Raw genomic sequence first — 26,394 nt, 5'->3', positions numbered from 1 at the left:
GGCAGCAGGGGTGCTTGAACTAAAGCTCATTGAACAAGCTTTAATTCAAGTGCCCCTGTTGCCATTTTCAAGTACAGGGACACTGATACAGGAGATGCAGTGGCACTTAAATTAGAGCAGCTCTCAGAGCCACTCTAATTAAAGCACCACCCTCCACCTCCAGAGCACATGTAAAAGGGCCCCTAGAGATTAAACTAACAATTAGATTTCTGGAATGAATGAGTGTTTAAAAATGGATTAAATATTTAGAAGAAAAGGAACTTAAATTTATGTAACACGCTTATCTTTAAGTATATAAGCAGTCCCACAGACTTTAATGTGTAAATTCAAGTAACACTATATCTGACCTCTGACCAATGAGGACTATGTAAAATCAAACTGATAGCTTCCTTTAGTAGAATTCTGAACAAATCTAACATCCATTTTTTTAACACAAATCCCTTCATCAGAAACAGATTATAAAAGAATTTTAGTTTCTTACTTTTTGCCTCTCCCTCCATTCTTAGTCAATACTGCACATACTTACTCAAAAATGAGCAAGCTTCCTTTCACAAATTGAAATACCAATTACCTTTAGGACCACTGATTGCTGAGGACAGTATGTTGAGGACACTGGAGCCCTCACATAGAAAATTATAGCTGGGGTCCTCCAATGCAGTATTCTCTACCAATACTTCAAATGTAGTGTTTGAGATCTCCAAAGAGTGGGTTTTTTTGTGAAAGTACGCCCATTTGCAAACATACCTGTGACTGGAGCTGAGCATGCTGAATTTCTACTTGATGTCCAGCTTCCATTTGTTGCTGAAGTTCATCCAATACTTGTTGCTGTTCCTCAGATAACATAGCCCGTAGCTCTTTCATTTCGCTATCATGTTTAGCAATGAGTTCAGCAATTTCACGATCATGTTCCCGTTCATGAACCTGCAGACAATTCAGTACAGAATTTTTACAGAGATACAAACTTTTAATAATTTTGCCCCTCCACTACTAACAAGCTATTAAGACAGAATTCTCCAAAAACCAAAGCTGTTGTTCTTGCAAAATCTTAAATGGATTTTCCATCTCAGGATTTCTTTTGTTTTGACCAAGAACAACTGGACATGCAGCGCTCTAAAATAAGTTTGATTACAGCTATACCTTTTTAATTAATGCAATTTGCTCTTTTCGTTCTTCCTCCAATTTCTGCTGCTTTTCCACTTTCTCTCTTATTTCTGCATATAACTTTTCTATCTGAAAAGAGGTATGAAATCTTTTGAAATGACCACTACCAAAGCATTTAGAAACACAGATCCTTTAAGTCAGTATCAGAGAGTAACATACCTCTTTCTGATGTGCCAGACTCAGACTTGTTGTTTCAGAAAGATGGTGAGACTCTATTTTACTAATTTCCTCTTCATAGTGTTTCCTCATCTCAGACCGCACCTCCTGAGTGGCCTGTTCAGACTTCTGCAAAGCCTCCTGCAGGCAAGTTTCCCGGTCCAAATGAAATTTTTTCAAATATGCCATTTCATCAGTCAGGTTTTTCTCTTTCTGAATGTATTCTGTATTTTTTGCCTCTAGTTCAGCATTAAGTCGTTGAATTTCCAATTTACTGGATATTAATTTCTCTTCATACTCCAATCTTTCACAGTCTTGGGCTTTTTCAAGGTTTCTAATTTTCATATTAAGTTTACATACATCTGTCTCAAGATTCTCTACGTTATTACCACTCTCTTCCAAAGCCTTTTCTGCTTTTATTAGCTCCTGTCTTGCAGCAAACAATCTTTCTTCTAAGATAGTTTTCTCCTTAAGTAAATCTGTTAAACTTTGTTCTTTATGACTGATTTCAGTTTTAAGAGTGTCCTGCTCTTTCAGTAACGTCTCTTCTGTTATGGCTTTTTGACCAAGCAGTTCAGCAATTGTCTGGTTTTTGGCCTTCTGGGCATCAAGTTGGGTTTGCATCTGATCCCTCTGGTGTTGCAAAACAGCAAGCTGCCGTCCAAAAAGGGACTGTACTTCACTTGTCACGGAATCAGAGGCTGTTTTCTGTTCTTGAACTTCTTTCACCAACTGTTCCTGAGCTCTCAATTGCATTATTAATGTTTCTTTTTCCTGTTTGAGGTCTTCTACCATTTCCTGCCAGGTAAGTGACTTTGAAGCCTGTGTTACAAACTCTAATTCTTCCACACAAACTATTATATCTCTGTCTTCACTCTGTTTTTCTAGAAAGTTTAATTTGTTTTCAAGTTCTTTTTCCTTCTTTGTTTTTTGATCAAGTTCTTTTTCACAGCAAAGCCGTGCTTCACGCTCCTTCTCCAGTTCTAAGTGTGTAAAAGAAAGATCCATTTTTGTTTTTTCCCATTTTTCAATGGCTTCCTGAGTTTCCTGATTGGATTTGTTCAATGCCAACTGTTTTTCACGGAGCTGCTTAATTAGCTCAACACATCTCTCTATTAACTGAGCTTTCTCTTCATCCTTTTCCTCATTGCCATCACCTATTTTGTCTTGTGGCAAAGAGCTGTCTGACAAAAATGAAGTGAAAGCCTTAGCCTCTAGCTCAGTGTCCTCAGAAGTCGCTTGTAATAAGTTATAAGAACACATTTGTTTGTCGGGGCCAAATGATAATGTATCTGCTCTAGAGTTCAGATTGGGTTCTAAAAAGATGTTGCCATCTAGTTCAAATCTACTCTCTTCAATTTCAAAAAGTTCAGAGTCATTAGATACACCTGAATACTCCTGTCTCTCAGTAGAAACAAGATATTTAGCCAATATATCTTCATCCCCAGTGAAAGATCCTAATTCTCCCATATGTTCTTCAGAGAGGTTATCAGCTTCAAAGCTTTCATTGTCCTTTCTGGCTTTGACCTTTTCTAGATTTTTCTTAAAGTTTTCTAATTCATTTTTAAAAGCACCTACTTGTAGGCCATGTGGAAATTCTAGCTCTTCAGGGACTAACTGTATTTCACCTTCATGTTGGGATAGTTTACTCTGCATCTTTTCAAGCTCTGCTTCCTGTGCTTGTGACACCTGTAACAACTTTTCTTCTTGTTCCAATTTCTTTAACTTCATACAGTAGATAGTTCTTTCTTCATCATGCTTCTGCCTTAAGTTTGTGTTGGTTTCCAACTCTAAAAGCAGCTTTTCGTTTAATTCCTGGATGAAGGAGTTGAGTTTGTGGATCTCTTCATTCAAGTGCTCCTTTTCTTGTTTACATTCATATGCTTCCTTAATCTGTTCATCTGCACTACTAAGCTGTAATTTGAGGTCATCTATCAAATCCTTATACTTCAGCTCAATTTCACATCTCTCTCTCTGAAAATCCAACATTTGATTTTTCAGTTTTTTGCTCAAATTGTCTCTCTGACTTTTGGACTCATGCAGTTGATTATTTAAATCAATAATTACAGAATTTAACTTCTGAATATCTGCATCAGCGGTCATAGCAGAGAGTTCTCTTTTTATCTGCTCAAATTCATTTTTATATTTTGAATTAATTTCTTCTTCACATACCTCTTTTAATCTTAAAATTTCTTTTCTGTGACTCTCTTCCAGCTCTGCTCTCAATTCTTGTAACTGCCTACACATATCATTGTTGTGATTCATTTTCAGTTCTTTAACATATTCTTTTTCTTTCATCTTGGCTGAAGCCATTTCATTTTTTAACTCTATTATTTCTGTGTCCCGCAATGAAAGTGTATTTTTTAACACAGATAAACTAGCCTTTTCTGATGTCACAGTATCTTGCAGCCTTATAATAGTTTCTTCTTTTTCTTCTATATTTTTGTGCAGTTGCTGTATTGTGCTTTTCAGATTCTCTTCCATCTGAGCAAGCGAATTCTCTTCATCTTTGGTATTCTTAAAAACAAAATATTACACATGAACACATTTCAAATTTGCTATACCTTTTCATTTGTAATATTCCATAAGAAACAAAATATACCCTGAAGTGTAGACAACGAAAGATCCTTTTGTGTACATAAACAAAAAAGCTTGTCATGATGAATGGAAAGACCTACACCACTGATTTATAGTGCGTCTGAAGAAAAAAATGTCTATTTTTTGTAAAAAACAGTCTGCTCCATAGTACTATGATTAATGTGGATTAATAATCATTAAGTTAAATTCATGTTTAAAAACAGATTTCTCTTTCCTTTGGAAGGAAAAAAACCCTTGGAGTCATCCCTATCCAAAGTCAATATTGCTTGGGTACCTTAGCTATAGGTCTTAAATGTGCATCATTATTCTTTGGTATTTAGATTTCTTAAGTTTTAACTATAACTGGTATTTTCTGCTTATCATTCATGTTTCTGGGATAATTACAATATCATTTCAATTTTTTTTTTTATTAATCTATTTATTTTTATCCTAAACAATTTATGTATATTCAACATTTTATTGAAATGTCCATCAATAAGGGACATTTGCTAATGTAAGGGTTCATTAGCAATTTCTCTTCCAAAAATAAAAGTAATGTGCTAAGTAACATACCAGGGTAAGGTCACATGACAAGGATACATACTTAAGAACACAGAGTTAATCATTGTAACTGGCATTTTTAAACATTTTTACCTTTTGAGAAGACTCCAACTTTACTTCCAGGTCATGTGCTTTTTGATGAACTATCTGCAGTTGTTCACTTTGTTCTTTGAGCCTGTTCTGAAACGCAGCCATCTGCTGCTGGGCTTGTGCCAATTCATTTTTGCCAGGAATTTTATTTTTCAGCAGCAAATTAGCCTACATACACAAATTTATTTGTATTGAGAATGTAATTTGTATGAGGGTAACTCATAGGATGCCCTTCTTGTATGCATATAAAATATATAACGTATGCACATGCACACTGCATCATTTTAGCCTTGTAGGATCAAGCTACCTGAAAATTCTTATTGACTTTTAAGTTTGAAAAAAAATGCTCTGAAAGAACCTACACAGTTCTTGTGCTTGGTACTGTACATGCAGAACAAAGACGGTCACAGTCACAAAGGTTATGTACAGACATTCAAAAACCCCAAAGCAGAATTAATCCAAGTTACGTGGTTTTCTGTAAGTTATATAGTTTAGATCAGTAGTGAACAGAACACACATTCACCCTTTGATGGTGCAGGAGGAGGAGCAAATCTTAGACTGGGTTCTGCCATTTTTAAACAAGTCTATGCATGCCAAACTTCTGTTACGGGCATAGAATGGTTTGTAATCATATATACTGGTAAAAGTGTAATGTCTGTACCTGGCCAAAGTAACTACATTATTGTGAAGTTTTTCAGGCTCAGAGGGGGGAAGAGTAACATACACTGAGAAGGACTTTTGTCACTGATAAAGCCACTTATTAAGACTTCTGCTAAGAAGTGAGGCAAGGCCAAAAATCGAGAGAATCATTAGGTTTGCCAGTTATCAAACCTAACAACATCCTCAAATAAAACAACCTGCATCACATTATTAACCTTTGTGTAATGCAGACATTTCAAAGGACTGCTTGTATCCACCACCACTAGCTTACAAAACCAAGCCCCATCATTAGTTATTATGTAGTTAATACAGAGACTAGCTCACACAACAAAAAGAACTAGGGATGCACTGACAGAGATTCTCTTGGCCAATACCAATAGCCAGGCATATCAGCAGATACCAATCTGATAGCCAATTTATAAGAACACAGCCCAGCAGCGTACAGAGAAGCTCCCTATAGGTAAGTCTGTGGAGGGGAAGGGGCGTGGGGAGTGCAAATCAAGGCCCCCACGGTGAGAAAGGGAGCAGAGCAGGGGCTGGGGCTGGGGCTGGAGCTAAGGGTGCTGCCCACCCAGGGCTGTAAGTGGGATGCCAGGGCAGGGAGCAGGAAGGAGCTGTGGGCAGCTCATCCAAGGGATCAGAGTCCCAGTGCTTAAAAATGGCAGTGGTAGCACTTGAACTAAAGCTGATTAAATGAGCTTTAGCTCAAGCACTGCCACCACCATTTTTAAGCACAGGGATGCCTTCAGAAGTGGAGCTGAGAGGGGCAAGGGCAGAGGCAGGCTGCCTACTGTGGTCTCAGGGCTCTCTGCCCCACTGCCTTTTACCCTGGGAGCTGTATGCTCACCATGCCATTGTAAAGATTTTATTTTATTTCTGTATAACTGCTGCACGGCACTCTCACATTTATGTAACCCTGAAGTTTTAGCTTTTAATCAAAATGAACGCTTTGTACTTTTCTACGCTTGTATTAAGCTGCACATGCGCATTCTGTAAGTTTCATTTCTTGTCTGTAAGTGTCATTTCTGCAGAAATTAAACTTATGTAGAAAATCTGCCTAGTAACTATTATGTTAAAGAAACTATCCTATCCCTGTATGCTTAGCTTATATCATAGTTAGTGTCACAGAGGCAGTTCAACCAACATCTATAAAAGAGGTAAAAAAGCAGAAAGTAGCAGAGATGACGACTGGACGACCCTTCAGGTCTGATCACCCTGCAGCCGGTCTTCAGCTCTCCGTCTGGGTGTATCCCAGCGAAAACCAAGGCCTTGAAAATCTAACAATCGACAACGATTCACCGTGTTACAGTTTGTATCCACCATCCCGTTCATGAGCTGCTGACCAGCCCTAGGACTAACTAGTGGGCAGCCGCACCCATCCCACAAGGGGTGGAGAGCAAGGGCTTGCTAGTGAACCCTGTGGGCCAACAGACCCCCTTTTTGTATCCGGCATACTGTAACTGAAGAAACATCAGAGACTCCATCTCTTGACTGCCTCTCTTCGCAGCTTAGACAGCATATCTACGCTTTCTATACTTATATTTACTGCAACTTCGTTCCAGCCGGCCTCCCCTCTTATTCGTAAGAGGGTGAGGCCAGGTGAGTTAATAAAACAAATTTTTACTTTACCTTATATTTACTCTGTAATAACTTGTATTACTAACATCCCATCTCAATGAGCTGTTGACCAGTTCTGGGACTTAAGGAGTCAGCAGCCGCACCCATCATTGAACTAGTTCCAGTGGTGGAAAGCAAGGGCTTGCTCCGGAACCCCGTGAACCAACAGACATCCTACAAACTTATTATAAAAACTAACAACTCACTCTAAGTCATCTACTTGTGCCAGCTCGGCGAACCTCGAAGGCGGTCATAAAGCTACCTCCAATCCCGCCCCACAAGCCGCGTGCTCACCAACCACTCCGTAAAGCCCACGGCTCCCCAAGCGGTGCCGGAATCGCTAGCCCGGCATTCCGCCACAGCCATATCCCCTGCCTGTCCAACAGTAGGAGGCACAACTGGCTGTCCCCACTGCTGCCAGATGAGCAGGGGATGCACAGCCAGTACACAGCTCCCAGGGCAAAAGGCAATAGGGCAGACAGCCCTAAGGCCACAGCAGACAGCCCCAAGCCCACAGTGGGAAGCCCACCTCTACCTTCACCCTGCACACAGATCTGGAGGGACATGTCCCCCATGCTTCCCCCGGGGGCACATGCAGCGATGCCCCCTTCAGACTGCCTGTGGTTCTGTTCCACTCCCCACCCTGGCCCTGGGGTCCCAATACCCATCTTTGCTGGGCAGCGCTGCCTTGCACACTGCCAGGCTGCATTCCTGGCCATGTGCAGCGGCACACATGCACGCGTCATCTGGGGGCCCTGGCCAAAAGGCATACTGTGTTTATCAGTACATTATTGGCTATACCAGCCAAAAAAGCCAATAGCCAATAATGTTAACTTCCTTTTATTGGTGCCAATTCAACATGGCACTGATATATCAATATACCTCTAAAAAAGAATAATTTCCAGAATTCAAGTCCATACAAATCAAAATTCTGTTTCTTCGGTGTGAGGAATGTACTCCAATTCTCCCTCAGGCTGAAACCCTAATTCCAACAACCACCACACTCACATTGCTTTTGCCTCTTCCCTTGCTGCAGCTATTTTTCTAGATGTTTAATACCTGCCAGAATAAGGTCTTTATAAACTTGACAGGAAATATGGCATGAATACTCTGGGTTTAGCCAGGGAGTGTCCTAGAATTTGGACAGGGGTACACAGAAGCCATATAAGACCCAAGGTTATAGATATGACAGTGAGAAAAGGAGAGGGGATAATACCCAGCAGCATACCCAGTCATAAACCTTTGAAGCGCTATTCATTTGTATATCTCAAGCCACTTAATATTGGGTAAAAGTTCTTCCTATTTAATTAATAGGAAATAGAGGCACATAACAATAAAATGGTTTCCTGAGTGCTACACAGCACAGAAATGGCAAACATAAGAAAGTATGCAAAAATTCTGCTTTCAATCTAGTCCCCAGAATTAAAGTATGCTTATTCCTCTGCACCACAATAAATTCATTTAAAAAAATCAACTGTTAATTGAGGTTTGGTTTAGGACATCTGGAAAAAAAAAATCAAATTTAAACTCTGAAACAGGTAAACGAGACTCCTGTTTACAGTTAAGAATCATTTGCTAGGATGAAGAATTACCAGTATCACTCCTGGTTTATGTTCAAAACCTTCTTTGCCCCATGCTTGCCTACCTCAAGCAACTGAAGCTGTAAACTGTGAATCTGATCCGTTAGGAGTGATGTCTCTTCCTGAATGTCATCCTGATTCTGCTGTGCCTGTTGAAGGTTACTTGTTAGCTGAGTTATTATTTTGTTCCGTTCCTGAACAGCAGTCTGTAGCTCCTGCATGAAACATTAATATATACTCTAAATTAAACCTATCTGATAGTAAGCTAATCAACTTTTATTAAAAATATAATAATTGGCATTTGTTTTACATAAAGTATCTAGGAACTCACTCCACAAGAATGGTCACATTTCTGTTAGAAGTCCAAGGAACACCATTCCTAGAAAATGCAAATTTCAATGAAGGAAAAAATGGGTAACGCAACTGGACTAATCCTAGCCGTTCCCCAAAACTACCCCATACTCCACTCCCCATAGGGTCTAATATATGTTGAAAACTCACTCCAAGAGAACAAGGAACAGAAAATAATCCCAATAAACAAAAATGTCACAAAGAGATGGTTCTATCACATTTGAGCCTTTGCATAAGAATGTATCTGTTCCATGAAGTTAATGTAGAGCCAACCACTTCTAGCAATGCTGAACATTCAACAGAAGGCAGGGTAGAGAGTAATGTTACAGACTAACTAAATTAAAGGTATATAAGATTTTAGAGCCTGAATTCACTTCATCAAATGCTTAAAAAAGACATGCACAGAACAGTCTATCAGACTACAGACATCACATTGGTCCTGGATAAACCGTTTTATCCTGACACAAAGTGCAATAATTCAGACACCCATGTCTATTGTTTCAAGATAAATCCTAAAAAGGTTCACAGGATATGAAGTACAGTACTAACATATTATGCTGGAACATCACAAAGGGAATCTGAGGATTGGATTGCATCATTGAATCAATGGCAGAAAAGCAGCAGTGCATTCAGCTGATCAGTAAATCCCAATTAAAAGGGCTATGTATGTATATGCCAATACTGGGATATTTCTGTCCCAGGACAAACACAAGCACAACTTATCCAGGGCTGAATGCAACTCCTGTTCCTAAGTACAGAGAAAGTGATTTGAATACAAAAGACAGGAAGAAATGGTGGGGGTAGGGGTGGAGGGGAGGTGCTGGGAGAGGTGCTGAGAGAGGGACAAAGGTACCATTCAAGCAACATTTATTTTTTTAAAGTACGAAATGCGTAGATAAATATTGTGTCTCTACTGTTTTTATTAACCTTGTTATGCATTTATTACAGGAAAGTTCATTATACCCTATCATTATATTCAATTCTTGTTTAAAAATATAAAAAAGGTAGTACAGTTGCACAACCTCACTTCTGTGGGAGAGCTTTGCCTCCAAAATACAGTTGCAATTTTCTAAACTCTAGTTGATTTGTGTGTCTTGCTAAACTAGACTAAAGACTGAAACTTCAATCCTTCTCAGATTTTAAAAGTTTGCTCCTATAACACTGTAATTTTCAATTTGTCAAATCTCTTTCTTTAACTTAAGAGCAGAGTTGATTCAAAAAATCTTTTGTCAAAAATTTCCAACAAAATAACACCATTTTGTTTGACATCTCAACATTTTGAAAACATGCCAATTCTAACATTATTTTTGTTAAAGTTATTTTATTTTTACATTATTTAATGTTAGCTCCATAATAAACAATCTTTCCTGCCTGCAGACCGGAATGAGCCAAATCAAGTCCAAGGCAGGCCAGCACTGGAACTTGGCTACCACCACTGTATAAGGTGTATAAGGCAACTGGATCCAGCCCACAGAGCTGGGGTTTTAGGAGCACTCACCACTTCCACTTCTCCCCGCCACAGCATGGGACAAGCTCCCCATCATGGAAGCCCCAGTTCCGCAGGTGGAATCCAGCAGTTCCACAGGCCAGGTCTGGCCCGGGGGCCATAGGCTGCTGACCCCCACCCTAATACATCATGTCATATGTCAGTAGTAGCACAAAAGTTTGGGAAAAATGTAATCCCAAAACAAACTGAATTAGGAAAGCACCGATAACAATTTTTTTGGCTCATACTGATAGCTGATTATTAACCAGCCATATTGGTCAATACCGATCTGATAGCCAATACAGAGCCTGGCAGCTTGGAGAGCAGCGCCTGGCCAGGAAGTCTAGGGTAGGGAAGGGATGTAGGAGGGTGGGGGGCAAATGGAGGTCCCTACACTGAGGGATGGAATGGGGCAGGGGCAAGCGCTAGCGCTGCCCAGCCAGGGCGGTGAATGTGACCCCGGAAGAGGGGCGGAGCTGTGGGCAGCTCATCTAAGTGATGGAGGGGGGGACAGGGGAGAAGGGACGTGGCTCCCCACCACTGTGTGCACCACCAGGAGAGGCACAGGGGCCACATACCCCCCATAACCTCCTTCCCAGTGTTGCTGCCACCCACCCCGAGCACAGCCTTGGCCCAGCCTCCACTGGGAAGAAGCCAGCACAGCCCCAGGCTCAGAGCCCGCAGTGGGCAGCCTGTCCTTGCCCTGGGCACAAATCTGGGGGGCACATGACCCCCATGCCTGCACAGGAGATGTGCACAGTGGCAGGGAGCCGCCCCCTGGACAAGCCACCCATGGCTCTATTCCAGTCCTGGGGTCGCATTCACCACCCTGGCTGGATAACCCTGCCTCAACCCCACTTTCTCCTTCACTGTGGGGGCCTCAATTTGCCCCCACCCTTCCCTCCACAGACTTACCAGCCAGATGCTGCTCTCCAAGTTGCCCAGCTGCTTTCCTGGCCATGTGCATGCTGCAGCTACATGCATGTACCCAGCATTTAATCAGTGACATTATCAACTACACTGGCCAAAAAAAGCCAATTGCCAATAACGTCAATTTTCCTTTTATTGTTGCCAAACTGATATGGACTGTTATACTGGTGCACCTCTAGTTTGAGTGCTTACGTTTTAAAATTCCGTTTCATAGGAAGTTTTGAAAAATGTTTGTTTCCATTCAAAATGGAAACAAATCCAGATTTAAAAATGTCAGCGTTTCTTGTGAACTGAAAATTCTGAGTTTCAACTAGCTCTCCCTTTAGGAGCTCCCATAACTGCTGCAGTCTGATGAACTCAAATTATTTAACCCTAATGTTAGAAAGGTTTCAATGAATACTTTAAGATGTTGTAAAGAATATACTGTTACTTGATTCAGTATTTAAACTATTCTACATTATCGTACTTATTTTATTACAGTTACTTTGCTTGATGAATCACTGATATCTTAAAGTACATATATTTTCATGTAAGTTAGCATGCATTTTCATTAGTGAAGCTTCAGATTTATGCAGACAAAAGGGACACCTGAATTTTTTTTTTAATGAAGATTTTGCAAAAATTGTATGTTTTAGGATATGAGAGTGGGCCAGATCCATCTGTGAAGAAGTTCAATCTAGGCCACAGAATTCCACCAGGAATGAGAGAAGAAACAGAATTGGAATGGAGCTGTACTGTCACTCAATCCCCCTGCAGCACTCCCCACTGCTGCAGAGTCTGCTGCTCTGCCATGTCTACGCTTACCCCTGTTGCAGACAGTTCGGAATCAGCAACTAGGGTAAGCACAAGCAGCTTGCTGCTCCAGGTAGAAGGAGGTGGGAAGTGGGGAGGAGTTTGCGGCCTGCTGGTAAGGCAGGTGGGAAGGGTAGGGGGCTGGGTTGCAGAGGGTGGCCCACATTGGATAAAAGGTCTATATGTACATGTAAACATTACCTTGATCAGTGGTTGGCAAACTTTTGACGAAGGCCACACATTCCCAAGGAATGAACCACATATTACCATGCCCAGGTGAAGCTGAGGTGGGAGAAGGGAGTTGGGAGAAGATCGGGGAGCTAGGGGAGCTGGGGCTGGGCAGGGTTCCCCCCACACCTGGGCAGGCAGCATGCTTCAGCATCGGGTCAAGGGCCAGCCATAGAGATGCTCTGCCTGGCCACTGGAGCATTTCTGTGGAAGAACAAACCTCCAGTTGTCTCAGGGACCAAGCCTCCACGCTTCTTTCCCCCAGAGTATTTTTTGATACCTGGATTTCCAGGTACCAAATTTTGAGTCCGCACTGCAAATTTGCTGAGCAGGGAACATTTTTTTGTTCCCAGCATGCATCCTGCAGCATCTCAAAAGGAGTCGAGAAGCTGCAAGAGGCACATTCACACTGATCTGGACCTGCCCAGAAAAACCAAGAAGAGGTCAGAGGTGGAGTGAGCCTTTTATGAAACAGTACTGAACTATGGCATTTAGTGAAGTTACTGGGTTTCACCATACCTCTGCATGTAGCATCTACAAGAAATACCCTTAAATGAACATCAACTAATTTTGTGAACAGTACCTGAAGATGAGTAGACCCACTACACTGGGCAAGCTGTTCTTGAAGCTCATCTACCTCCGTAGTAAGTCTTTCAACTGCTTCTGGTTTGTCCACAAGTCTATTTTCCAGCTCTGAAATTTTCCCCTGATGCAGTTGGACATCAAGCTGACCATGGTCCATAGTAGAATACATTACATCTTTCTTCATTAAAAAAAAAAAGTGTTCACATTCACACCATGCCATTTTTAATATATACCAACTACAGATATAATCTGATCATAAAATTAAATTCTGCAGACATCCCGTCAAGCATATATTATCTTATACAGGCAGTCCTTGACTTAAAATGTTTTGAGTTACATTCACACTTACTACATTTATAAACTGACACCCTGTTTCAACTTTATGACATCAGTTTCAACTTTACAATGCTTGATCTGATGCTACGCCACGCCACGCCAGCAAACAAGTTTGCTGCGTCACTCATCTCCCTGGAGAACATCTGTCCAAACTTCCTCGGACACTTTCTTTAAGAAAGCAGACAAGACTCCAGAAAAACCTGCAGCCAAGACTCCTGAAAAGACTCCAGCCAAGAACCCTTCAAGAAGTCCAACCAAGAGCCTTTCAAAAAGTCCAGCAAAATCACCTCAAAAAAGTCCTTCCAAATCAATATGATTATTATTTACAATATAAATACATTAATGTAGCTATATTACTCATCTATAATTGATCAAGTACAAAATTCTGGGGTATTTTTGGTGAAAATAGGGTATCAGGCCTTGGATCAGGAACCAATCCCCCATTTATAACATTGTTTCTTATGAGAAAATTAGTTACCACGTTTCGACTTCAGATGCAGTTTTCAGGAACTACTTGTGTCGTAAGTCCAAGGACTGCCTGTACCTCATTCTTTGGGCTTATTTTGTTTAATGCTACTTTACAATTACAAACATGACTGTTTTGCTTTTAAAACTTACAAATAAATGTGAGAGAGAGAGAAAACAAACACACTTTAAAATGTTGTCATGATGCTTTAACTGTATTTAACTTAATAGACCAAATTACAATATCGGTAAAAACAATGTAATTATACACCTTTCATCTTATGCCACAGTCACATGCTTAATCTGAGATTGTAAATCTAATTTCCAATAGCAAGTTTTAAAAGAAAACTGGAACTATATTACCACAAATAAACTAATAATAATTGTACAGGCTGAATTTTCCCCAGACAACAAGGGGCATTCAGGAATACTATTTAATTTAAAATTAACAAGTATAGCTATAAGTATAGACAACAATCAGCTGCAAATACATTCTTAATGTACTGAAAGAAAAACAAAATAACCTATGTTCAAATAGCCTTTAAAAAATAGTGCAGGTCACCAACTTGCTGCAATTCACTTCTGATCTTTGTAAAGAGGAATTTGACAGTATCATAACTGTTCATATCAGACTGTTATGAACTGTCTTGGACAATTGTGCTATCTCACTGGAATGCTCAGGTAACAGGTACGTTTTTAGAGATTGCTGCATTTTAAAAGAGGAGCATTCTTTGAATTCTTATGGGTAACAAACAAGTAGAAAAAAATAATCACCCTTTCAACTGACAACATTTATCCAATCTCATATATGCAAACTCTGTAGTACCAACTTGATTAACAATGCTAAGAGAATCTGGGCTATCAAGACATTGGCATAATTTTAATTATTTTATTTTATTATAAAGTGTGTTCTACCAAGTCCTTAATGATTGTTATTTACATCATTTTAAAATCCACTGTAAACCATAACGCTCCTTTCCCAGTCATGTAACAGATCACAAACAACAGCACTTATTTACTAAACACCTACTTCAACACCATGCTTGTCCAATACATCTGGATCAGGAAGGTCAGAATCACCCTGATAAAAATAATTTGACAACCTAAAAGTCTTGTAGATTTTAAAAGCATGTAAAAACAGTTTTTGATGAGTTTTCACAAATATGTTCACTGTTGACACAGGATACTAGGCAAGATGAACCTATGGTCTGACTCAGTAAATGACAATTCGTATGTTTTTATACTAAAGTTGCATAACCTAATAACTCTCCTGCTGCAGAGTGGCTAGCAAAATGATGGTTACATCTGTACACTTAAGTCTTAAAAGATTCACTTGCAGAAATACACACTGAAAAAGGGTCTTCAGTTCTGTAATGAATTCTGTATTTCTGATGGGAAGATTTAACAAAACATGGTGCTCCATAGGACATCGAGCTCTCTCAATATTCGCAGCAAAATTCACCGTTTAGGACAGAAACACCAAAGCAAACTCTGATTCTGATCCTGTACACCATTTCCCCAGAGCAGCTGTGGAATTTCTATTCTCTCAAGGTCTTCCAATGCTAATTCTACTTGCCTTAAAGGACTATTTTAATGGAAATTGTTTAGCAAAAGATAAATACTACAGAAAGCCCTGCTACAACTGACATTAAAACAGCAAAACACTGGAAGAACTGTTCAGAACTCTGTCTAGCAATTTCACAGAGCCTCAGCTGGGTTATAACTGTACAAATTTGTATCAAGGATGTTGTAAGATCAAATCCACATCCAAGTGGTGTCTTTATTACTTTAGTTTTCAACAATATAGTTCTGAAGCAATGAGACTGCTATTAAGTAAGATTGTAATATTGTTGTTACCAGACAGTAAAAGTTCCAACGGCTGTTTTCCTCTGCAGAAAGCTCCAGCCTAACCATAATGGTTAGGCTACCATACCTACAATATGTTTGTGAAAAGATCTTGAAATGCACAGCAGCATATGGCAGACTCTGTAATCATGTCACTCAACACTCCCCATTCCTATGGGGAGCAGCCCTATTTAACTAAGTTGTGGGCGAGATGATGTCCGCTACTTGCTAATGAAAGATCACCCTCTACCTCTTCCAGAGAGCTACAAGTAACTATCTGAGGCTATTTGTTGGAAAAAAAGGAGGAGAGGAAACTCCATGAAGCCTGATCCTATGCTGAGATTGGTATACCAGTACCATATTTGTAATCTGAAATGAGGAAACCATCCCTCTGGACCTGAGTTCAAACAAACAAGTACATTTATTAGGAGATGCCCGCAAGAATCACACACCTGTCAAATGACAAGCAAAGCAATTTAAAAAAGTCTAACTTGCACACATGAAAGACCACAAACAAAAATCTGCAAGCACAGAAGCACCTGCCTTTTTTTTTTTTTTAATACTAGACATAGCTCTTGGCAGTAGAGTAAACTCCAGTATATATATCACATAATTAAGAGCCTTGGCTGAACTCCATTTTGACCAAAAAAAAAGAAAGAAAGAAAGAAAGAAAGAAAGAAAAGAAAAACTATTTATACAAATATTAATCACTGTACTATTTACCACTAGCAAGAAGGACACCAGTTTACTTGTCTCTTTCAGCTACCAGCTACTTAAAGGAGCTAGAAATAGGAAATACAATCCTTATGTTAGTCAATCAAACAAATATAATCTGTCAGTTGCACACAGGTTTAAATTAAATGCAAGGGCTTTAAAGAAGATTTACCTTGGCTTCAGAGCTTGCCTCTGATATGTCAGGGTCTTCAGTCTGACTCTCCATACTCATACCAAGGTCTGAGAGAAAATCGGAGACCTGGGCCTCTAACGTGCACTCTTCCTTTGGAATGTCATGCGTGTGGATAGACGAACCCTTCCTCTTCGCCGCCTTCTTCTGCGACTGCGTGTTCTCACTTTTTGTTTTTCGTTGTCTGAAGTGAGCAAGCTGTGCAGAAAAGATTGCATGAGGTAGAGGGAAAGGTAAGTGAGGAAAAGGTAACAGGACCACAATATTAACACACTCATGGATGACAGAAAATATCTTGATTTGAGCAAACATTCACATCTAAAGATAACCTGATTTATCTTTCTACTTCCTGAACATTCAGTTTCTAACTAAGAAGCAGCACAATTAAACAAAAAGTGCCACCATTCTTTTCAATATAAGAGATTTTACTAATACTTTCCTAAGTGACAAAGCATACTGTACAGAAAATCCAGAATTACAGCCTAATAAGTTAATAAGAGACTGAGTCGTTGTCTGTATACTAGAACCCTTAAAAACTAAGCAGCTTCATAGCTTTTTCTGCCAGTCCTGCAAAAAGAATCATAACCTCTTGGAAAAATATCTTTAAAGTATCTTAGCCTCAGGAAGTACAAAGAGCAGAATTAACAAAGGTGAGTCTTCCTGCCACTTCCCTATCACCCCCCAAAAAGAGAATATATAGCAAAACTTCCTAGCCAGGAAGCACACTGTGGTACATAAATAGAAATTTAATTAAGCCAGGTCATTTTAATTTCTTCTGTTGAAGAATCAGATGCTCTACTTTATCAGACTATCACTGCTCTATAAAACACCAGGGACTTCCAAATCATGCCACACGTTGAAAGCTACTACCCATCTCCCCTCAGTACCTTAAACAGCTTAGAGGATTATAGTATTTTAAACACCAGAACTGTATTTATGTAGTCTTTCCAACTAACATCTTCCTCACAGCATAAGAATAGACATCCTTCCAAGAGGAAAAAACTTTTCACCAAGGTTAGAGCCATAGATGACCTACCATTCGGGTAAAATATTTTATCATCTGGTGAAAGATATGGTCACAATGATAAAAGGGCATAGAGATCTGTGAACACAGAACTACTGCATGCAATCTACAGTAAGCAATACCACTAAAATTAGCTTGTTTTTACTGTAATAGGATTGTATCAAAGAGAATAATGTTGTGTCTTTACTTCACTTCTTTTGAAGCGTATTTACCTTTAAGAGTGATTACTTATTTTTCATGTCCCTAGCTATTCTGTGCAAGGACAAATATGTAATTGCATAACTGTGCATTTGTCCTATACCAAACAACCCCTTTAGAGTGTTTAGCAATGTCTTTTTGCAAAAGAAGGAATGCTAGACAAGGCTGTGCGAAACAGCACCATTTCGTTTCAACTTCTGTTTTGCCATTTCAAAGCAAGTGTTTTGTTTTGCTGTCAAAACACTGTTCCTTTTGTCTAAACTGTTTCACTGTTTTGATGCTGTTTCAACACATTTCGACGTTTCACCAATAGCTCTAATGGGGAATCATGAAAATGCCTATAACTTTATCATTTCTTGCCTCATTCAGATGAAAATTTCAGAGATGGTAGCCCCTTCTGAGGGCATGAAGTCTGCTAAGTTTCAAGGAGATGGGTGCAGGGGTTTCTGGGAAACTGCACCTCAAACTGTTCAAAACAAAACTCTTATCACCTGCTAGAAGCGGCAGCCTGCCGTCATCCCAGCAGAGGCCCGCAACCCTCCCCAGGGGCACAGGCCCCCAGATCTGTGCACGGGGTTTCAGCAGGTTGCTGCTGCAGGATGGGAAAATAGCTCAGAACCACCACCCTCACCAGCTGGCAGCAGGAAGCTGGAGCAGGGGCTCCCATGCCCCCCAGGAAGAGCTGGGAGAAGTGATCAGAGAGCTGGAAGAAAGATGGGGGAGCTAGGGAAACCAACCAGAAACTGGAGGAATTTTTAGGGACCTGAATATTCCCTCAGCTCCCCATTCAATTCCCCAGTCACTTGTTCAATTCCCCAGCTCTCCATTGCTTCCCCCAGCTCTTCCTGGGGGCACAGGCCCCCAATCTATATGCAGGTTGGGGGCCCGCACCCTTCGGGAAGAGCTGAAGAAATGATCAGAGAGGTGGGGAATCGAACAGGAAGCTAGATGTCAATATCAGAGCAGTCCTTCCCTTCTCTCTCCTTAGTTTCTGTTTAGCTGCAAGCAAGCCCAGCTTTGAAATCCAAAACGTTTTGAAAGTTTCATTTCATTTCGAAGCTGTTTCGAAGCCTTTTGTTTCGTTTCAATTTCACTGTTTCAAGCTTGTAACGTGTTGAAACAGCTTCAAAATGAAACACCCAGCAAAATTTCGCATAGCCCTACTAGACACTAGGGGTGCATGAAACGGGCCGTTTTTGATTCAGGATTGGAGTCGGCCCAAACTGGGGACAGTGATTCAATTTGTTGATTTGGCTCACTGTCCCAATTCAATTCAGCCAAATCCGAATCTGAAGATTTGATGCTGACTCACAGAATCAGTGATTTGGCCACAGACACAGCTTTAAATGCTTTTTCTACATGTCAGGATACCAGGTGTGGCTCATGAACACTGCAATGGTGGGGCAGATGGAGCAGCCCATAGAAGTGCAGGGGGGCCTCCCCATGTGCTTGGCAGCAAATCCAGAAGTGGACCGGAACTTCTTCCAGTCCGCTTCTGGGTCCACCGCTGAGTGCACTGGGGACCCGCCCTGCACCTCCCGGCTTGGTGATCAGCTACAGGGGAACACTGGGTGCCCTCCCCAGTCCCAAGAGGCATGAGTCGCTGACTGTGGGGGGAGGGACCCTGTGCACTCCCCAGTGGACCCAGAAGTGGACCAGAAATGCTTCTGGTCCACTTCCAGGTCTGCTGTCGAGAGTGCTGGGGACCTGTGACAGGGAATCCAAACCCTGTCACGAGCAAAAAGGTGCGCCCCTATAAGGCCAGAACCTTCTGGGCACAGAGGGCTGGTGAGGAAGGGGTTAATTGCTGAACTGGGATGGCTAGTCAGCTGACTGGAAGAGGCAGGACTATAAAAACCCTGGGTGGAATGGCAGTAGGGAGGTCAGCAGCTGAAGGGGAAGCAGTCCCCTGACAGCTCCAGGAAGAAGCTCGGGCAGTGGTCCTCAGCAGGAAGGGGGAAGCTATGGAAGCCCTGCAAGGTGACCACTGCATCCGCAACCAAGACTGTAGCCAACGGTGCAGAGCCAAGACTCAAAGAGAGTTCATGTAAGCTGACGCTACATTGATTGAGCACGTACAGTTATTATTATTATATTATTTTTGGGTGATAATTGAATAAGACCGGTGGTTTGGGAGAAGCTATTAGGGATCAGAGGAGGCCTCATTCTCGGGACCCTCTTCAGAGTGAGTGCCTGGCCCCAGTGAGGGCGCAGTTTTGGGGGGCACAGACCCCGGTATTTGAAGGACTATTTTAAAAAGGCCAGGGAGGCCTGGTGCACTGATAGTGCAGTTCTAGTTTGTCTTTTGTTTTGTTTGGATTGACAGAGGCGGGTTCGGATTGCACCCGGGTCTTGAACCCACGGCCCACTAGCTGCGAGTCCGGCTCCCGTGCCTCAGGGCTGAGGAGTGCCGTACTCCATAAGGGGGCAGGAAAAGCTAGAGCTTCAGAGTCCAACCTTGTTTAGTGGGTTCGGACAGGAGGCCTAGCCAGAGGAAACAGGAGTTAGGCAAGACCCCAACATTGCCTATTATTCCAGGTATCTCCCGCTCAAAAAAATAATATTCCATCAAGGTGTGGCAGGTGAGATTAGGGAGGGATTTAAGAATTACAAAACAGGCCACAAGGGCGCCCCACGTGAGGCATGGATAATAAAAAAGATGGCATTGGGGGAAGTGACCTGTCACAGGACCCCTTCATGTTCCTGCGGGACACTCCATCTGCCCCACCATCTCAGTATTCAAGAGCTGCCTGGTACCTTGAGGTATGTAGAAAAAACATTTAAAGCTGCATCTATCCAAATTGGCAAATCTTTCCGAATCTCTCCAAATCAATTCAGAGGGTTCCGATTCGATTCAAAGAGATTAAAGGGTCTCTTGATTCTATTCCAATTCGGAGATTCGGGCACCAAATCAGGCCAAATCTCTGACGAATCAAATTATTGACTGAAGCTTCGCTCAGCCCTACTAGACACCTTCTTGATGCAGTTATTCACGAAGATTAGGCAGATTTTTTTTTTTTGTGAACCCTAAAAATTTCATAGTTAAAACTAAACACTAGAGGTGCACTGATATCAGCCCATATTGGATCACCACCAATTAAAAGGAAAATTGGCATTATCAGCAATAGTCTTTTTTTTTTTTTGGCTAGTGTAGCTGATAATGTCACTGATAAATGCTGCGTGCAGCCACAGAATGCACGCAGCCAGGAATGCAGGCAGGCAGCTTGGAGAGCAGTTTCCAATTGGTAAGTTTGGGGGCTGGGGGCGAAGCAGATCGAGGCCCCCACAGTGAGGGAGGGAGTGGGGCAGGAATAGGCACTGCCTAGCCAGACCGAGGCACGGAATAGAGCCATGGGTGGCTAATCCATGGGGGGGCTGGGAGGGTCCCTGCTGCTGCATGCACCCCTAGGGAAAGCCAGCCTTTTTCCAGCAAGGGGCAGGGCCAGGGCTGCGCTTGGGGTGTTCAGGGGTGGGGTGGGTGATGGCAGTGCTGGAGGGAGAACTACAGTATATTTTAGGGTGGCCATAGGCCACCCTGTAGCCACTCCTCTCAATGCTACCCCAACCCAGCTTTCCCCCTTCTTTCCCCCCAACTGGGAAGAAGCTGGCATAACCACTTGCCCTGAGCCTGTAGCAGGCAGCCCACCCTCACCCGACACACACATTCAGGGGGCACATGCCCCCATACCTCCGCTGGGGGTGCATGCAGTGGCAGGGAGCCTCCCCGCCCCCCCCGCCAGATGAGCCAACCATGGCTCTGTCCCGCGCCCCACCCCAGCAGGGCAGAACCTGTTCCTGCCCTAGCCTCGTTTCCTCCCTCACCATGGAGGCCTCGATCTAAACCCTCCACGCCCCATCCCTCTCATAGACTTACTGGGCGGACACTGCTATCCAAGCAGCTGGGCTCCATATCAGCTATCAGATCGTATCAGCCAATATGGCTGGTTAATAATCGACTATAAGTATCGGCCAAAAAAAATCTGTAATCAATGCACCCCTACTAAACATAGTTCCCATGAAGATTAAAGAAGGCGAAGTCTTGCCTTCTCAAGACAGCAGGAAGAAAATAGCTTTAAAAATAGTTATAATGAAAAGGAAATGCCATTCTCCACAGCTTGGTATTAACTCTAGTGATGGCTCTATGCCAGCAACAGCTACTGTACTAATTAAAGTGTCAGACAGATGGGGAAGGGGACAGAAGGAAGCCCATGAAGCAACAGTGTCATGAAAGCAGCAGTTGTTGGGAGTTGGAAAAGCAAAGACAGCAGAGAAAGAAAACAGAAAAGAGAAGCAAGAGGATCAGAAACAAAACAGCTGGAGTCCTCCAAGTGGGAAAGCAATCCTATAAAGTGAAGCTGAATGAGACAATAAGGTACTTAAATTAAAGTTCTGCTGCTGCACAAAGATCAGATTGACTACAACTCCTGACACTGGCACAAATTTCACATTCATGTAAGTGGAAAATCTGTATCTACTTCCTGTGACAGTAGCATAATTTGGCCTTTCAGCTTCTATGTATGGCATTAAAAAATACCAGTGGCTACCCCCAAAAACTATGGGAAGGAAGAGCAGATAGCAAAAGTCTGTTCTTAAAACCTTGACAATGAGAGGAACTAGTGAATTTCAGGGCTACTAATATCATAGCACTATCAGTACTAACAATAACCTATAAAAACTCAAATGAGAGGCATAAGCCACTTTGACATACACACCTTGGCCCAGGCCAAGTAATACAATAAAGGAGACAAGGCCAGGGAGTCAGGTACTTCCACTACATCCCTATTCAAGCAATAAGCTTTTAGCCAAGTGAAGCGCTCTGGCTGCTCATGCCCCCCACAACTGAACCAGATGGGACAACTGACAACCGACATCTAGGAAAAAGCCAACCTATTAAATGGGTACTTTGCGTGTGATCTTTCATCCGTCCCATGGGATGCCCATGCCCGCTATGGGACAGGGAGGTCCACGTGAGGGAGCCCCTGCCCTCCATTAATGCTGACCTCGTAAAGGAACACCTTGAGAAGCTGGATACCTTCAAGTCAGCCGGCCCTGACAATCTACACCCCAGGGTACTCAAGGAGCTGGCGAGCATCATAGCCCAGCCCCTGGCACGGATCTTTGAAAACTCTGGCGCTCTGGTGTAGTGCCCGAAGACTGGAAGAAAGCCAATGTGGTGCCTATCTTCAAGAAAGGGAGGAAAGTGGATCTGGCTAACTGTAAGCCCATTAGCCTGACTTCTATCCCGGGGAAGATCTTAGAAAAGTTTATTAAAGAGGCCATCCTTAATGGACTGGCCAACACCAACATCCTGAGGGATAGCCAGCATGGGTTCTTGCGGGTAGGTCTTGCTTGACCAGTCTCATTTCCTTCTATGACCAGGTGACCTATCACCTGGACAAGGGAGAAGAGATTGATGTCATGTATCTTGACTTCAAAAAAGCCTTCGATCTGGTATCCCATGATCACCTCTTGGCAAAACTGCACAATTGTGGCCTTGGGTCCACCATGATCCGCTGGCTGGGAAACTGGCTCTGTGGTCGGACCCAGAGGGTAGTAATTGATGGCAGTCACTCATCATGGTGTCCTGTGACCAGCGGGGTCCCCCAAGGCTCTGTCCTTGGACCCATGTTGTTCAACATCTTCATCAATGATGCGGACATTGGAGTCAGGAGCAGACTGGCCAAGTTCGCCGATGACACCAAACTTTGGGGCAAAGCATCCACTCTAGAAGACAGGCAGGTGATCCAGGCTGACTTGGACAGGCTCAGCAAATGGGTGGATGAGAACCTGATGGTGTTCAACACCAAAAAAATGCAAGGTTCTCCACCTTGGGAGGAAAAACCTGCAGCATCCTTATAGGCTCAGCAGTGCTACGCTGGCTAGCGCTACAGAAGAAAGAGACTTGGGGGTCATGACTGACCACAAGATGAACAGGAGCCTGCAATGTGATGCTGCAGCTAGTAAAGCGACCATAGATGCTTCTCAAGCAAATCCCAGGATGTCCTTCTCCCCCTGTACTCGGCCTTGGTGAGGCTGCAGCTAGAGTACTGCATCTAGTTTTGGGCTCCACAATTCAAAAAGGATGTGGAGAAGCTTGAGAGTATCCAAAGAGCCACGCACATGATCAGAGGTCAGGAAAGCAGACCTTACAATGACAGGCTGAGCGCCATGGGGCTCTTTAGCCTGGAAAAGCGCAGTCTCAGGGGTGATCTGATGACCACCTATAAGTTTATCAGGGGTGACCACCAGGATCTGGGGGAACGTTTGTTCACCAGAGCGCCCCAAGGGATGACGAGGTCGAACACTCAAACTCCTGCAAGACCGTTTCAGGCTGGACATAAGGAAGAATTTCTTTACTGTCCAAGCCCCCAAAGGTCTGGAACAGCCTGCCATCGGAGGTGGTTCAAGCACCTACATTGAACACCTTCAAGAGCAAATTGGATGCTTATCTTGCTGGGATCCTATGACCCCAGCTGACTTCCTGCCCTTTGGGCAGGGGGCTGGACTTGATAATCTTCTGAGGTCCCTTCCAGCCCTTACGTCTATGAAATCTATGCCTGTAGATTGCAGGGTTTAATGCCCAAGCAAGCAAACAAGCAAAGCACATTATCACTTAAATTCACTGAAACCCTGGAGAGTTCAGTAAGGCTTACTCATTCATCCGGACTGAGCTATCTGGATACCAAAAGCACTTACTAATAAACAAGAAGGACAAATGGGTAGCCTCCTTAAAATCACACACACACACACACTTAAGGACAGTCTCTCCAGTAGTGAGGCAAACCAGCCTTGTTGCATTCCAGACCTGTACAGAGCCAGAGGCCAAAGGCCTTTCGCAGCTTGCATCGTATGCAAATATTTGCTTTACATGTGAATGCTTTGTCCCAAGGCCACGGATACCTCATTTTATTTTATGAAAAGGAAACTGTTGGATAAACACAGTGTCCACAGTCCTCAAAAAGACTGTTTTTTGCCATCCGCTGGGCCATGACAGTGCTAGGTACTACCCCTTAGCATTTCCTATTTTTGTTACCCCTTAAGCAACTTTGCGCTGGCTCCATACAAATGAGGGATTAAAAGGCACTCATAAACCTGATATCTTGCACTGCAACCCTTCTAGTTATGGGTGAAACACTGTCCAGCAAAGGACAATCAAAATACAGACATTTTCCTTGAAGGAATGAAAACTTTAGTATGTTTGGTAAGTGTATCAATAGGTCTCCTCAAGGGGGAGAAGAATAAGGAAACATACCCTTTTAAAAGGATAATCTTGAGCATACAGCCAGAATAACCTGGACATACGCAAGGAAGGCCTTGCACCTATTCACAGCAGGGTTATATAAACAGAAAGAAGGTGGTGAGGGAATATGACAGGCACGTAAAACCTAAACCAGGTTCCAGGTTCCAAGCAAAATGGGACCCCAATCACTTTGGCTAGGTACAGACATTTGGGGAAATCAGATCACATTAAAAATGGCCACCCAATCTAACTTAGTTCATCTAAGTACAGACCTTATACTTAGGCTTGCCTAACTAGGGATCTAAGTGTGAACAGTACAGAAGTTCAAGAAAATTAGACCAATCTAAAAATGGCCCATCTGATTTAACTGAACTTCTGTACAGTTCCCAGTACAGTCTTGGGACTGGGAAAGCATAGACACAGACCCCAGTCCCAAGGCTAGACTTTTCCTACCTGCCCCCAGCACTACATTTAGCCGTGTAAGCCCTTTTCCCCTTCTCCCCATTACCTGCCCTCTGGAAGGAGATGGACAATCCCCCCAGCACCAGCTGGCTCTGCTGCGTGCTGTGCCCACCCCTCCACCAAGCCTGTAAGCTACTCTTAGTGCCAGTTTTACCAGTGTTCATTGGTGCCAGGAGCCAATCAAAGTTCATCACAATGGGGAGGATAGGTTCATGGAGGGGGGCAGCAGGGGGAAGAGCTAAAAATAGTCCCAGGGTAGGACAGTGCCCCAGACCTCCCGGTGTTAGCTCCTCTGATCCTGCCAAACCCTCCCAGTTCCCACCAATCCCCTGCAGGCTTCGCTACCTCCTTGATCCTCTCTGCAGACCCTGCTTGCCCCCACAACACCCCAACTCTCCCTGCAGGCCCTGCTTGCCCCACCAATCCCCCTCAAGCCCTCACACTAGTTCCCCCAACCTGGATTTACCTTGGATCAGGTGGCCATTTTTAACTAGATCTAACCTCCCCAAACGTCTGTACTTACCTCCTTTGTTTTGCTGAACTGAGACCTCAAAGTACAAGTTCTACAGACTTCTGCTTCCAGAGGACCTCTTAAAAGGGATATACATACTATATGTGCCTCTTTCTTCTCCTTGCCTGGGTCCATTTACACAGAGAACATTAAATGCAATGGAATGGGTTTTGCTTCAGCTGAAAGCAGAAATCACATTTCCTTCACTATCTTTTCCCTCCCTATCACCACCTTCACAGTCCCCATTCAAGCAGGAGAAAAAAATTAATATATACCGATGACTCCTGAACTACATTTGCAATCATCTTGCTGAGGAAAAAAATATTAGTTTAAAAGTTTATTTTCTAAAACACAGTCACACCAGCAAAATGTAGATTTGTAGCTTAGCTAATATTATAAGAACTGTTATACAAAATATGGAATGTAGAGCTCAGTAGCTGTATTATGCAATGAAACCACTTGTGGATTCTTTGCCTGATGTTCTGGTTCTTTCTGTGCCCAGCAGACTGCCCTGACTGGAGCAGATGTGAGGGTATGAATCGGGTCTGGTATTAGCAAGCCTCTGCATCCAAAATCAGCATTCTGTTAATGGTCACATAAATTGCTCCCTGCATCTCTCCTTGAAAGAGATATTT

The 26,394-nt window shown here is 42.7% G+C and overlaps 1 protein-coding gene across 13 annotated transcripts in view; it reads right to left on the bottom strand.

Annotated features, from left to right (window-relative positions):
* The window catches only part of PCNT (pericentrin), a 137,358-nt gene that overhangs the window by 97,832 nt on the left and 13,132 nt on the right, over positions 1 to 26,394 (bottom strand). For 7 of the 13 annotated variants that reach the window (XM_090045069.1, XM_090045068.1, XM_090045073.1 and 4 more), the window contains exons 2-9: positions 16,307 to 16,522; positions 14,606 to 14,656; positions 12,773 to 12,952; positions 8,468 to 8,617; positions 4,549 to 4,713; positions 1,321 to 3,834; positions 1,138 to 1,230; positions 745 to 921 (exon numbers count right to left, since the gene is read on the bottom strand). In XM_090045069.1, coding sequence (XP_089901195.1) covers positions 745 to 921; positions 1,138 to 1,230; positions 1,321 to 3,834; positions 4,549 to 4,713; positions 8,468 to 8,617; positions 12,773 to 12,952; positions 14,606 to 14,656; positions 16,307 to 16,522 — 3,546 coding nt within the window. The remainder of the gene's footprint in view (positions 1 to 744; positions 922 to 1,137; positions 1,231 to 1,320; positions 3,835 to 4,548; positions 4,714 to 8,467; positions 8,618 to 12,772; positions 12,953 to 14,605; positions 14,657 to 16,306; positions 16,523 to 26,394) is intronic. The other 6 variants (XM_090045076.1, XM_090045074.1, XM_090045077.1 and 3 more) reach the window with 6 other exon arrangements.

Source organism: Crocodylus siamensis, chromosome 4 (genome assembly GCF_052110815.1).
Source record: "Crocodylus siamensis isolate JL-2025a chromosome 4, ASM5211081v1, whole genome shotgun sequence".
Lineage (NCBI taxonomy): Eukaryota > Metazoa > Chordata > Crocodylia > Crocodylidae > Crocodylus > Crocodylus siamensis.
The sequence above is the reverse complement of the archived record's forward strand: the minus strand, read 5'-3'. Positions and strand labels throughout refer to the sequence as shown.